Raw genomic sequence first — 16,037 nt, 5'->3', positions numbered from 1 at the left:
CTACAAAATCCATGATATATCTTGTCAGGTTTAATAAGATGTGAATAAACATATTTTCTATATTAAAATCATAAATATAATATATGTTTTATTTCTTTAATATGGTTTATAGTTTTATTATACAACTTTTATAATTTTTATACCAATACATCTGTATGTATATTATATTTTGATTTTAAAATGATATTGAATTTCAACTTCCACATATAAATTGCTAACATATTAAAGTAAAATTGGTTTTATGTTTAGTTCTACATTTCTAAGCTCAATTATTTGTTCTTACATAAAACTACTTTTATGTAAGTTCCTTGGAATTTTCTCGGTAGATCATCATGTTAGCTGTCAATAGGCACAGTGTTATTTCCTTCTTTCTGATTTACACTCCTTTATATCATTTCCTTGCTTTACTGCACTGGCTAGAATTTCTAGTGTTGTATTATATAAAAGTGATGGATGTAAGTATTCTAATATTTTTCTAGTTGCAGGAATTTTTGTTTAATTGCTCTACATAAAATTGAGAAAATATACTGTAATACTATTTTTAGATCATTTGTTGTGAATGAATTTTTAATTTTGTCAAATACTACTCATTATAGTGATTTTTTCTGCTAGTATAGTGAATTACATTGATTTTCTTAGTCTTGAGTTAGTCTGTATTTCTAGAATAAACTCTTCTTTATCTTTTTATATATCATTCCATTTTACTTGCTGATTTATTTATTTTTTATTTTTGTGTCACACCTGGCGATGCTCAAGGGTTACTGCTGACTTTGCACTCAGGAATTACTCCTAGTGGTGCTCGGGGGACTATATGGGGTGCTGGGGATTGAACCCGAGTCGGCCACGTGTAAGGCAAACACCCTAACTTTAGAAGACTCTGGCCCCTTACTTGCTAATTTTTAAAGAACTTTCACTTCTGCATTCATAAGAAATATTTGTGTGTAGTTTTATATATCCATCCTCTAATTTTCTTTACAAATAATTGACAAATAAAAATTATATACGGTTAAAATATACAATTTTGTTTGCTTTATTTTACTGTATTTATTGTATTCTGGGTTAATCCTATGTTTGTGGGTCTGGGGAGTCATTCTCTGCAATCTTAGCCTGGTGATGTGGGCTTGATGCACTGTTCATCCCTTTGAATAATATCTCTGGTATTGGTGTTAAAATTTGTAACATATAATGGAATTCTTTAGTATAATCATCTAAGAATAAATATACTTTCTTGTAAATGTAAAAAAATTAATTTTTATAAATAGCTGTAGTATATTTAACATATCAGTCATTGTGCTCTTCTGTGTTTTGTGAGATAGTAGTTCATCTATGTTGTAAGATATAGATTTGTAGATTATAATATTTAAGTTTGAGCTATAGTAATAGTTTTTGTTTAATTTATAATATTGATAAGTTATATTTTCTTTTTTAATTTCTTATCAATATTGTTGGAGGTTTACAATTTAATGAACTTTTAAAAAATCAGATTTTGTTTTATTATCTTCATTGCTTTTCCATTTTTAATTAAAATAATTTTACTCTTTTTATCTCTTCATTTCATACTGAAGAATTGATCAAAGTACCTCATACATACTTATGAGGCAAAGCATGTACTTTATCACTGAGCTACATCTCCAGTCCTTGATTTCTGCTCTTTATTATTTCCATTTATCTACTTGCGTTGGGTTTATATTGCTTTTATTTTTCTAGGTTCTTGAGGTGTGGGAGCTTAGTTATTGATTTGAGACTTTTCCTCTTTTCTAATGTAAGTATTTAGTGCTATAAATCTCCTCCTGGCATTACCTTAATTGTGATCCACAAGTTTTAATTTATTATATTTCCAGTGTAATTCAGTTAAATGTATATATAAATTTTATTTTAGTCACCTCTTGGACCCCCATACATCAGAATCAATTGCTTAGTTCCCAAGTTTTTTGATATTTTTCCCATTTCCTTTATTGATTTCTAGTTTAATTTGATTTTCTTTAAAGAAAACATTGTACATAACTTGACTTATTTAAATTTGCTAAAATTTGTTGTGTATCCCAGAATGTAGTATATCTTGATGCATATTTTCTAAATTCCAGAAAACAATGTAGAATTTTCTGTTGTTTAGATGATTACTCTATAAATGTTGATTAGTTCCTATTTTTTTTGGTTTGTTGAGTTCTTCTATTATCATACTGATTTTTCTACAGACAAGTATTGAAATCACATATTATAATAATGAGTTCTGCTTTACTTCTTTCAGTTCTCCATTTTTGTTTCATTTATTTCATGATGTTATTTTGTGCATGCACACTTAGAATTCTATAAATTCTTCATGTATTAAGCTTTAATCTTTTTTATAATTTGTTCCTTCCTGTTTCTGTAATTTTTTGTCCTCCAAAGTATTTTTAATCTTAGAAGGGGGGTAAGGGATTACTCCTAGCTCTGTGCTCAAGAATCACTCAGGGTGGTGCTCAGGAGGCAGTGCCAGGGATCAAACCACACTTGGTCACATGCAAGGCAAGTGCCTTAATACCAATAATATCCTTCTGGCATAAATTTGATTTCTTTTTACTAATTTTGGTAACTTTCTGTTCTTTCTGGTACTTTTAGTTTACACTTGTCAGTATATTTTAATGGAGATTCTTCTAGACAGCTTATAATTGAATGAGTTAAGAAATGTACCTGTTAAGGTGGCTGACTGGAACAGGGGTTGGTGGATGGGAGGGAATCTGGAAAACCTGGGAGGGAGGAAGACTGTGATGATGGGATTAGTGCTGGAACGCTGTATGTCTAAAACCAAAGTTTTGATAACTTTATATACCATGGTGATTTAATGAAATAAAAATATTATCTTAAAAACTGTGCAAGTAAAATGAACCATAATATAAATGATCACTAGTGATACCATGCTAGGTAACTAGAATATGCCCCTCCAGGTACAAGTAGATTTTGTGCTGTTATGCATATGATTGTATGTTATCAAACATAAAAATGCACTGTTTTCAAGCCAAAAACCTTGGGCTGAGTACCAGAGAGATGGCTTAGAGGATGGCGGTACATGCTTTGCATGCAGAATCCCTAGGTTTGATATCTTGCACACAAAGTCCTCTAAACATGCTGAGGATTTAGCCCCCAAACACTGCCAGATGTGGCCCTAAAACAAAACAATTTCACTCACATATCTGTGTATTTTAAAGGTATTTATATTTATGTGATTGATGGTCACATATTATATAATTATTAACATATTAGGATTTGTTAGTTCTCAAGTGATAGATTGGAGATGCAGAGATAAGCAAGGCGTGTAGAATGTGTGAGGGCTAAAGCTCACACAGGCCATTTAGCACTGACTGGCCTTTGCAGCCCTTTTATATTGAGTTAACTATCAAAACATCCAGCACACATCAGAGTACATAAAATCAAACTATATAAGATCAGAACACCTTAATGTACATATTATTTTGTAGCCTAATGATGCACAAAGTTCTCGATGAAGTAAATCAGACCATCTTGTAAATCCTTACATCCCACTTCCCATATATTCCACATCAGCATCTATGCAAGCCTACATAACAGCCCAATAAGGTATTTTTTAACTTTCATCCAATCATAGCACAGTTAATCTATAACAAAAAGCAGCTACATTAGGACATGCTGACCCCAGCCCAGTTCACTCAGAGTTCCTAACTGTTTGCAGCTATGACACTGCCTTGTTTGCAAGGCAGCATGTTCCCAGAACTTCCTCATGTCTCTAGTCAGGCTCCAACAGGACTTAAATCAATTTGTTGTTGTTGTTGTGTGTTTTTTTCTATTTCTCACTATTTTTCTGCCTTTATGACATTCAGTGAATGGTTTTTAAAATCCTATTTTAATTTAACTTAAAATATTCACTTACATATTTACAACTGCATTTGATTGTCATAGATTTTGCTTCAACCTCAAACAATTTAGCTAAATAGAAGAAAATACAGTGCATTTATACATATTTATACTTGGGCTTTCTCTCCATACTTTATATTAAAATCCTTTTGGGATGCTGGAGAGATAGTGTAGGGGTTAAGGCATTCATTCACCTTGCATGTGGTTGACATAGGTTCCTTGAGTACAACCAGGAATGACTGCAAGGCAGTGCAAAGAGCCAGAGTAAGACCTGAGCACAGACAGGTCTGTCCCATAACACACCCCCCAAAACAAAGAAACAAACAAAAATCTTTATCATTCCTTTCTTTTTAATAAACTCCTTTAAACTATTCTATATCTGGTCTTTTAGTGACAAATTCTTAATTTCTTTTTACCTAATAAAGTCATGATTTCTCTTTTATACTTAAGGGATATTTTTTGATGAATACAGAATTATAGCTTGACATTTATTTTATTTAACTAATTGAATTGTGTTCTATTTCCTCTTGGCTTCCTGTTTTTAATCTAAGATATTTGTTCTCATTAGTATGCTTTTCCCTATAATGAAATATTTCTCTATTATTGCTTTCAAGAATTTTTCTATTCCTCTTTTTAGTTTTCTGGGTTGTTTAATGTTACAATTTACTGATAGATCATGCATTGACACAGTGACAATCATGATCACACAAAATTCATAGCTAACATTATAATTTATTCCTAGCACTTTTAAAAAACTAAATTATATTTTTGTATATCCCTCCCTACATGTAGCACTTCCTTCAAATCTTATTTTCTTTGCTTGACCATATCTAGCAGTGCTCAGGGCTTATTACTGACTTTCTGTTCTAAGATTATTCCTGGTGCTACTAGGAAGACCATATGCAAGCCTAGGAACAAACCTGGGTCAGCCACATGCAAGGCAAGCACCTTAACCCCTCTACTTTCTTTCCAGCCTTCTTTCCTCAGTCATTAATGTAAGCAACAAATTTGGAGTATTATATGTTTCTGAGATTTTTGTCATCACTGAAAATCTTAATATTTTTACATATCTTAGGCATATATAAAAATAGCATTTACATGGGCTGGAGCTACCAAGCTTATCCCTGGATTTTAGTAATATCCTTATTAAAATTTTCAATAGTAATAATAATGATTTTGTTTTGTAATACCTATTTTTTTGCTGAGACTTTCTGTTTTTTTAAATTATATTATTCATAGTTGCTTATATTTTTAAGTAACTCCCTTAATATTTCTGAATGAATATATCTATTACTTTGGTGTTAGCTTCTATTGTCTTTTTTCATTCAAATTGATACTGATTTATTAATACGAGTGCTTAAAAATAAAATTGATCATCCTGGATATTTTATAATAATATCTTATATCTTACTTAAGCCTACTATTTGGCATTTGCTCTGTGATGGGAAGCACTGGTATCACCTTGATCTTAATGAATGGAAGTAAAAAGTTGAGGTTTTCTACTTCGTCTTTCTGAATATCTAAACTATAGAGAAATACTGCCTTACTACTTACTACTACTGGAAGAGGTAGAAATTTTGTTATTGTTAATGTTTCTGGGCCATACCTGGCGATGTTCAGAGGCCACTCCTGGATCTGCACTCAGAAATTACTCCTGGAAATGCTCAGGAGACCATATGGGATACCAAGGATAGAATTTGACTTGACTGTACGCAAGGCAAATGCCCTACTTCCTGTACCATTATTGCTCTGGCTCTGGAAGGAGTAGAAATTTGACACTTCCCCCAATTTGCTGTGTCTACTTTTATCTCCCTGACAAGAATATATTCTTATATGGTCTCTTCTAACTCAGTTCTTCCATCCAGAAATTAAAATAGCCTGTTAAAGTTAAATGAAGGTAGAGATGTTATGTCTGTTGCCTTAAGAGAATAAAAATAAGCTTTTCAGTTATATTTGTCAGAAATCATTGTTTTTCTAGTTCCAGAGAATTTACTTACTTAAAAAAAAAATTTGCCTTACAGGGCACAGTGGGTAGGGCGTTTGTCTTGCATGCTGTCAATCCGGGTTCGATTCTCAGCATCCCATATGGTCCCCTGATCACTGCCAGGGGTAATTCCTGAGTGCAGAGCCAGGAGTGTCCCCTGTGCATTTCCAAGTGTGACCCAAAAAAGCAAAAAAAAAAAAAATTGACTCACATTCAATAGTTTTCACAGCCAAGCAAATCAAATATTTTATTAACTTATTAGCTGATTATTAATGACATTCAGCTTAAAAATTATTTTTTAATTGTATCTATTTTATTATAACTCTAGCCAATATGAGTTGTTTAAAATTATCAGTTTGGTATTTTAAAGGAAACTTATTTACTTATTTACTTTTTTTTCTTATTTACATTTTCTTATGTCACTGTCACTGTCATTTTGCTCATCAATTTGCTCAAGTGGGCACCAGTAACGTCTCCATTTTGAAACTTGTTGTTACTGTTTTTGGCATATTGAATATACCACAGGTAGCTTGCCAGGCTCTGCCATGTAGGTGAGATACTCTTGGTAGCTTGCCGGGCTCTCTGAGAGGGCCAGAGGAATCGACCTCGGTTTGAATTTATTTTTTATTTAGACTCTTAAATGTTGGTCTTTGAAGTAATATACTGAGGGAATCTTAGAGTGCTATCTCTCCATATACTAGCCAGAAATCTGTATCTTTATTTCTTAACTTAGTAATTTAGCTTATTGTCCTTAAATATGCAGTAATCATTTATACACAGAACTATTTCATTAATATCACTGTCACTGTCATCCTATTGCTCATTGATTTGCTCAAGCGGGCACCAGTTACATCTCTATTTGAGACTTGTTACTGTTTTTGGCATATTGAATATGCCACGGGTAGCTTGTGCAGGCTCTGCTGTTTGGACGAGATACTCTTGGTAGCTTGCCAGGCTCTCCGAGAGGAGCGGAGGAATTGAAACTTGGTTTCATTAATATAGTTAATAGAATCTGAGCCAAACTAAAATGTACATGCAACTCATATTGAAGTTCTTCATAAAATGAAATTTCCAAATCTTACTTATGAATTTCTATTAAGATTCCAGGTTAGTTCATCATGAGCACTCAGCAGTGCTCAGGGACTACTCCTGCGTTTGAACTTAGGTGACCCTGGAGGTTGAGGATCAGTCCTGTGCTTTTGCATGCAAAACATCTGCGCCAGCTCTTTGAGGAAAAAGTAGCTATTCTCATAGATGTGATGTGATCTCTAATTGTGGTTTTGATTTGCATTTTCTTAATGATAAGTCTATTAATGACTCAGTTGACTATTTATATGTCTTTGTAAATTTTTCTGTTTAGATCCTCTTCCCAATTAATAATTAGGCTTTTTAAAAGTTTCGATCTATTTTTGTCATTTGGATTGACTTTTCTTTATGGTATATTAAGATACTACTTAAAAAATTGATCTGTAATCACTTTATAATAGTATGGAATTTGGGGGTTTTAACTTCACATTTCTCTGTGTGTATCAATCATATTCACTGTACTTACTAGCATAATTCCATTGCTGTAACAATGCATAAAAAAGAATCTTATAACTTGTTCCTTCTACTATCTTTAACCTTATATATACACTATAGATTTCACCTGGTCCAGAAGTCTGTTATGCTATTGTTTTTAAATGGCTTTTTTTTGCTTTAGTTATTCATATCTAGGTATAAGAAAAAGCATCCAGTAATTGTCTTTCACTTCCTTATTTATTTTATCTAGCATAATTGCATCAAGATAATTTAATATTATCGCAAAAGTTGTGATCTTCCTTCCTTCTTTCATCCTTCCTTCTATTCTTTAATTTCTGGGTGGCAGGGCATGCACATCCTGTTGCACCTACTCCTCTTTCTGTGCTTGGAATTGTTTCTGGTGAACCCAGGACTCCTCCACGTAAAGCATGGGTTCAGCCCAAAGAACTATCTCTGTTCTACCTTCATATTTTATAAATGTCAGGATGTTAATCACGATTATTATGTACATACGTGTTAATCATATATGAGTATATATGTAGCATTTTTTCAGTTATATTTGCATTTGTGAGTAATGTTATCATGGATATAAGCATAGCACTGTGGCACTGTCATCCCGTTGTTCTCGATTTGCTCAAGTGGGCACCAGTAACACTCCATTGTGAGACTTGTTGTTACTGTTTTGGGCATATTGAACATGCCACAGGTAGCTTGCCAGGCTCTGCCGTGTGGGTGGGATATTCTCGGTAGCTTGCCGGGCTCTCCAAGAGGGACAGAGGAATCAAACCCGGGTTGGCCGTGTGCAAGACAAACGCCCTACCCACTGTGCTATTGCTCCAATGCAAGAACTTAAGTACATATATTATATATATATAGAATCTTTAAAATACTTCAGTAAACAAACGAGAATAGGAAACAAAAGAAATGCTACAAAATATTAACTAGTATTGAGTTAAAACATTCTCTTCTATGCAGTTTTGAAAGAGTAAGTTTTTAACTTGAATGTGAAGAATCTAGTAAATGGAAAATGCACAAATGAAATAAAAATATTAAACTAGAGCAAAAGAATACAGACATGACTCTTGACATCATTATGAAGTCCTTACAAACAAATTCATATGCTTCTTTTTTTCCTAAACAGTTCAACATTAATCCTTTCATGGCCAAAGTCTCTCCATGTTCAGCAAATATATTTTATAATTAGTGTTCTCACTGAATATTCGACTTAGCATAGATCATATACCTTGCATATATGATGCCCTGGGTTCAGTTCTTGGCATTGCCAAATTATAAATGAAATAGAATTAATATTTTTATATCCTTCAGGTATATCCCTATAATTTTTTATTATGTGGAAATTCCTTTTTTAAAAAAGGCATATATTCATTTCATTTTCCATAGACTACTCTTATTTATATTTCCATCAACAGTGTACCAAAATGTTCCTTTATATCTACATCTACACCAATTGTTTCCATTCTTTAAGAGGCCACTCTAACTGATTTGAGGTTTTATCTATGTGGGATTTTTACATTTAATTTTTTAATTGAATCACTATGGATCACAAAGTTACAAGGTCATTCATGATTAAGTTCCAGGTATATAATGTTCCAACCAAATACCTTCACCAGTGTCCACTTCCTTCCATCAGTGTCCCCAGTTTCCCTCCCTGGCCCCTCTTACTCCAGTCTGCCTCTTTTTATCCCCTCTCTTTCCTTTTAAGCACTGTGGTTTACTACACACACACACACACACACACACACACACACACATATATATTTAATGCATATGTATCACTTTACCTCCTTTTAGCATCTTATCCTCCTCCATGTTGACCAGTTCCCTGCACCTGTGTCATAGTGTTCTCTTCCCTGACTATACACACATCCTCCAGTAGCAGGCTTCCTACAGGAGACTAGTTTTCATACTCTTCATTGCAATTGTTTCAGGCATTTGTTATTTGCTGTTTCTTGATATCCCACATATGAGAGAGATCATTCTGTATCTGTCCCCTTCCCTGTAACTTCACTCAGCATTATACTCTCAAGATTCATCATTGTAGCAGCAAATTGTATGATTTTAAATTATTTTTCTATCAGATAAGTAGTATTCAATTCTGCATATGCACCATAGTTTCTTTATTCAAACATCTGTATTTAGGCACTTGGGTTGTTTTCATATATGGGTTATTGTACTACAGTGAATATAGAAATGTAGATGCTTTTCTGCATTGTGTTTTGGGGTCCTTCAGGGTATATTTCAAAGAGTGGAATTGCTGGGTCATATGGAAGCTCAATTTCCTGTTTTTTGAGACATTACCAAACTGTTTTCCAAAAAGGCTGGACAGATCAACATTTCCACCAGTAATTAATGAGGGAATTTGTTTTCCTTGCATCCATGTTAACAAGGATTCTCTTTTGGATGTGTGCCAGTTTCTCTGGTGTGAGGTAATATCTTATTATTGTTGGTTGTTTTTAAATTTTTCATAATGTTTAGAAATACAGAGTTCTCTGATATGCTTTTTTGGCCATTTGTATTTCTCCTTTGAGGAAGTTTCTATTTATTCTTTCTCCCATTTTTTTGATGGGATTGAATATTTTTTCTTGTAAAGTTCATCCATTGCTCTATATATCTTGGATATTAGCCCTTTATCAGATAAGTGGTGGGAAAATACTTTTTCCCAGTCTGTAAAATGTCTTTGTGTTCTGATCTTCATTTCCTTATGCTTGCAAAAGTTTCTTAATTTAATATAGTCCATATTTCTCTGCTTCCACTTGGTCAATGATGTTGTATACTTAAAGATAGCTTCAGTGTTAAGGAGGGTTAGTCGATGTTAGTCCATGTAACTTTTGGATTCAGGTCTGATACCGAGATCTTTAATCCACTTTGACTTGACTTTTGTGAATGGTGTTAGAAAGAGGTCTGAGGTGATTTTATTGATTTTTGCATATGGCTTACCGGTTTTCCTAGCACTACTTGTTGAAGAGTCTTTCCTTGTTCCACTTCATAATTTTTGCTCCTTTATCAAAGATTAACTGACCATATGTCTACATGTCTTTATCTGGATTTCAATTCTATTCCATTGATCTGCAAGTCTGTCTTTTATACTGTACCACACTAATTTAATTGCTATTGCTTTATAGTACAGTCTGAAGTTGGGAAAAGCAATTCTGCCCATTTTCCTCTTATCTGGGATTGCTCTGGATATTCTGTGGGTTTATTGTTCAATACGAATTTCAGGAGTATTTGCCCTTTTTGAAGAATGTCATGGGTACAAATACAGGAGCTGCATTGAAGCTATATAGTGCTTTGGACAGTACTTCCATTATGACAATATTGATCTTCCCAACCCATGATTAGGGGATGGATTTCTTTTCCTCATGCCCTCTTACTTATTTCCTTGGTGACTTGTAGCTTTATTTATATGTCTTTCACCTCTCTTATTAAACTTACTCCTAGGTCTCTGATATTCTGAGGCACAGTTGTGAATAGCATTTCTAAAATTTCTCTCTCTAATCTATTTAAATATCTGCATATAGAAGAACCTGCCATTTTACTATAGAAATCTACTATTTCTTCGAGCTTCTTGTAGAGTCTTTAGGGTTTTCTATATTCATACATAATCTGCAAATAGTGCTTGATTTCTTATTTGGCTATCTGGAAACTTTATTTCTAATCTGATTGCTACAACAAGTTCTTCTAGCACTATATTGAATAGAAGTGCTGAGACTGCACAGCCTTTTCTTGTGTTGGTATTAGAGGGAAAGCTTCCATTTCTAACCATTGTGTATGTTTGATGTAGGGTTAGGGTAAGTGGCTTTGGCTATGTTGAGGAAAGTTTCTTCAACTTCAATTTTATTGAGAGTTTTTATCACGAATGGAGGCCAAATCTTGTCAAATGCCTTTTCTGCACCTATTGACATTATGTGTTTTTATTCCTTGAAGTGATATTATATGTCACATTTACTGACTTGCATACATTAAGCCATCCTTGTCTCTTCTATACGAATCATACTTGGTCATGGTGTATTATCTTTTAATGAATTATTAAATTCTATTTGTTTTTGTTGAGAATATTTATATCTATATTCATCAAGGATATTGGTCTGTAATTTTTTTATGCTGTCTGCATTTGGTATGTGAGTATTGTTTGTTTTATAAAAACTGGGAGTTTTTCTCTTTCTTTTATTTGAAAGAGCCTAAAAAGTATTGACAATGGGTATTTTTCAAAGGTTTAAAAGAATTCATTAGTGAGCCTATTTTTACCTGGGTTTTTTTTGTTTGTTTTTTTCTTTTTATTTTAAGGATACTTTTATTACCATTTTAATTTCCTCAATGGTAATGGGTCTATTTAGGTGTTCCATATTTTCTTGTTTCAGCCTTTGGAGTTTATAATAGTCCAAGAATTCATCCATTTATTCTAGATTCTCTTAATTTATGGCCTAAAGGTTTTCAAAGTATTCCTAATGATCCCTTGTATTTCTGTGGTATCTGCCCCCATGCCTGGCTGTCTTCACCGGGGCCCCTCGGAGGGGGGCAGGTTGAGTTTCCCTCCCTTCTTCGAACAGAGCCCCGGAAGACGAAGACCTCTGGAACCCAGCCACAGCCATGCTCAAGGCCATTCTCCACACACTCGGACTAGCTTCACACATGAAGCAACCGGCAGAGGAACCTGGTGTGCGGGACATGGGCTGAGATCTCCAAGCCTGCTCGGATCATGATTGGGCCTCCTTCACCCAGATCCCCAATTTTCCAGTAGCTAGGCAGTCACACCCACAAACTGCCCTGGAACCATGTAATCCCATCAACGGCCAAGATCTAGACACTATAAAACAAAGCTCTCCTCTTATTGTCTAGTTCTCCCTCTCAGAGAACCCAGCAAGCTACTGAGAATATCCTGCCCGCATGGCAGAGCCTGGCAAGCTCCCTGTGGTGTATTCGATATGCCAAAAACAATAACAATGATGGGTCTCATTCCCCTGACCCTGAAAAAACCTCCAATATGGCACCAGGGGAAGGACAAGTAAAGAGAGGCTGCTAAAATCTTAGGGCTAGGACTAATGGAGATGTTACTGGTGCCCACTCGAGCAAATCAATGAAGAACAGATGACAGTGATACAGTGATCTGTTATGTTGTCACCCCTTCATTTCTGATTTGGATTATTAATATTCTTCTCTGTCTTTGTGACTTTTGCTAGTGATTTATTTATCTTGTTTATTTTTTCAAAGAACCAGCAGGTGACACACCTGCTAAAGAAAACATTTGCAAGTTATAGTAGCAGAATCTTATAGGGGGAGAAATATATAGGTGAACTTTAAGACAAAATACAAGGCAATGTTGATAAGGAAGTAGAAAAAGAAAAGAGAAAAAATGAATGTAAGAAAATATAAGGTACTCAGTGAACAAGAAGAAGAAGAATCTACAAATGATAGGAATATGAAGAGATGAGGAAAAAGGGAAAGAGGAAGAGCAAGTGGTGGGAGAGATCATAGCTGAGAACTTCCCCACTCTATGGAAGGGACAGTTGTGCAAATATAAGAAGTCAATAGAGTACCAAACAAAATAAACTCAAAAATAACAACATCAAGACGTAGTAATCAAAGTGGCAAAACCATAGAGAGAGACAAACTTCTTCAAGCAGCAATAAAGGAGAAAAACCTTAAATATAAGTGAAATATAAATCACAACAAATACCTCATCTGATATGATACAGGTAAGAAAATAGTGGAATGACATACACAAATTACACACTGAAAAAAACAAACTTTCAACCTAGAGTCCACTATCCCACAATGATATAATTTAGATGGGAGGGAGGGATAAAAACATTCTCAAACAAACATTGAGGACATTTGTGATAATGATACAGACCCGATATGAATTACCACATACAAATCAAATAGCCAATTGTAGAAGCAACAACACTACACAGTAAAATGGCAACACTGTCTTTTGTATCAGTAAAATCCATGAATGTCAATAAAATAAACTCTCCCATCAAAAAGAATAGAGTGGGAAGATGGATCAGGAACCTAAATCCATCTATTTCCTGCTTACAGGAAATATATCTAAAACCACAAGATAGACACAATCTCAGAGTAAGTGGTGAAAAACAATTATATTAGCCAATGGGAAACAAAAAAATAAGATGGGTGAGCCAGAGTTATAGGACAGCAGGTGGGGCACTTGCCTTGCTGTAGGCTGATGCAGGTTCGATCCTCAACATCTCCTGAGCACTACCAGGATTTAGTCCTGAGTGCAGTGCAAGGACTAACCCCTGAGCATCACTGGATGTCCTCACCAAAAATAAAACAGAAAGCTAAACATACCTATAGCATTCAACTATACAGACCAAATTACATTCAATCTAAAGAAAGCAACTAAAAATAGGGATGAACACTACTTATTAGCCAAAGGAAAAATTGACTAAGATGTACTAAATCTAATCAACATATACACACTAAATATAGATTCAGCAACCTTTCTATTGCTTGTAATCCTAAAGAAACACAAGGATGAAAACATAATAGTAGGGGGAGACTTCATCACTCCAGTGTCCCTACTGGATAGATTCACTAGAAAGAATATCAGTAAAAAGTCCTAAATGAAGATACAGAAGAGCTGGGACTAATGGATTATATAGGGCCTTCCATACTCAAAAAGCCAAATATATGTTCTTTTTTAGTACACATGGAGCACTTTCCAGGATAGATCACATTTTAGGGCATAAGCCTAACTTACATACATTCACAAATGTAAGAATCATACTAACCATCCTATCAGACCACAATGCCAAAGTGTAGAACTTAACCGTGAAAATATGTAGGATAAACTCTAGCACATGGAGACTGAACAACATGCTGCTAAATAACAGTTGGATCAGAGAAATGTCAAGGAATAAAAAGCTTCCTTGAGAATAATAATAATGAAGAAATAAATTACAAAAAACTATTCGATACTGCAAAAGCAGTACTAAGGGAAAAATAACGGTATAGGAAGGAAGGAAAGGAAGAAAAAAAAGGATAAAATCAGCAATCTAAATTCACACCTTAAATGTCTGGAGAACCAAAAACAAATTAATTCAAAGACTAGTAGAAGAAAGAAATTAATAAAAACAAGAGAAGAAATTAACAATATAGAAACCAAGAAAACAATACCAATACAAAAATATCAATAAAACCAGCAGCTAGTTCTTTGAAAAAAATTAAAAAGATAGACAAACCTTTGTCTGGGCTCAAATGGAAAGAGAGAGAGAGAAATAGAGAGCACACTCAAAGACATAAGATCAGAAAAAAATGGTAGAAATTACAACAGAAACCCCAGAAATTTAAGACATCATGAGAGCTTACTATGAAAATTTGTAGTCCACTAAGCTGACAAACCTAGAAGAAATGGACAGATTACATGAAACATGTAATCTCTGAAAATTGAATGAGGTGGAAGTAGAAAGCCTAAAGAGATAAATTATAAATAGGAAAATTGAAACAGGATTTAATAATCTTCCCAAGAATAAAAGTACTGCTTCATATGGGTTTACAGATGAGTTTTATCAAACCTTCAGAGATTTACTGCCTTTGATCCTTAAATTCTTCCAAAATAATAAAGAAATATAAATCCTTCCTAATATCTTCTATGAAACTAACATTAATGTAACAAAGATATTACAAAAAATAGAACTTCAGACCTATCTCCTTGATGAACATAGATGCAAAAATGCTCAATAAAATCTTAGCAAACAGAATGCAACAGCACATCAAAAAAGAAAACCCAACAAAACATCATACACCATAAGATTTGTCTTAGGGATGCAAGGGTGGTTTAATATATGCAAATAAATTAACATAATATAACATATTAGTAAAAGGAAGGATAAAAATCGTATCATCACATCAATGAGATAGAAGGAACCATCCTCAAAATAGAAACGGTTACCTATAAAAGTCACAAAGCCATTCTTATTACTTTTTGTTTAGGCCCACACCCAGAGGTGCTCAGAAGTTACTCCTGACTCTGCATTAAGAAATCACTCCTGGTGGGCTCAGAATCAGCTGCGTGAAAGCCTGCCCATTGTACTATCACTCTGGCCCAAACCAATATTATTCTTAATAGTGAATAACTGGAAGCATATCCCCATTGAGATCAAACACAGACAAGAATGTTCATTATCTCCACTCTTTTTAAAATTTTCTTATTTTTATTTTTAAAATTTTTTATTAGTGAATCACCATGGGGTACAGTTACAGACTTACAACTTTTAGTGCTTCTGTTTTAGTCATAAAATGCTCAAGTACCCATCCCTCCACCAGTGCCCATTCTCTACCACTGATGATCCCAGTATCCCTCCCTCCCCCATCCCATCCCCCGCACCCCATCCCACGTCTGTGGCAGGGCATTTCCTTTTGTTCTCTCTCTCCTTTTGGGTGTTGTGGTTTGCAATAGAGATACAGAGTGGCCATCATGTTTGATCTATAGTCTACTTTCAGAGTGCATCTCCCATCCCCAGCGGGTCCTTGAATCACACTTTACCTGTGTTCCCTTCTCTATCTGAGCTGTCTTTCCCTCCAGCATGTGAGGCCAGCTTCCAAGCTGTGGAGCCAACCTCCTGGTAATTATCTCTACTATTCTTGGGTGCTAGTCTCCCATTCTGTTACTGTATATTCCACA

General features: G+C 34.4%; 1 protein-coding gene across 13 annotated transcripts in view; it reads left to right on the top strand.

Moving 5' to 3' along the window:
• STXBP5L (syntaxin binding protein 5L) overlaps positions 1 to 16,037 on the top strand; it is a 313,192-nt gene that overhangs the window by 67,557 nt on the left and 229,598 nt on the right. For 8 of the 13 annotated variants that reach the window (XM_055125555.1, XM_055125554.1, XM_055125553.1 and 5 more), the window contains exon 6: positions 1,708 to 1,762. The exons of 4 other annotated variants lie outside the window; for them this stretch is intronic. In XM_055125555.1, the coding sequence (XP_054981530.1) occupies positions 1,708 to 1,762 (55 nt within the window). Of the gene's footprint in view, positions 1 to 1,707; positions 1,763 to 16,037 lie in introns of those variants that run through there. One more of the 13 variants, XM_055125563.1, reaches the window with a different exon arrangement.

Source organism: Sorex araneus, chromosome 2, assembly GCF_027595985.1.
Source record: "Sorex araneus isolate mSorAra2 chromosome 2, mSorAra2.pri, whole genome shotgun sequence".
In the NCBI taxonomy this organism is placed as follows: domain Eukaryota; kingdom Metazoa; phylum Chordata; class Mammalia; order Eulipotyphla; family Soricidae; genus Sorex; species Sorex araneus.
The sequence above is the reverse complement of the archived record's forward strand: the minus strand, read 5'-3'. Positions and strand labels throughout refer to the sequence as shown.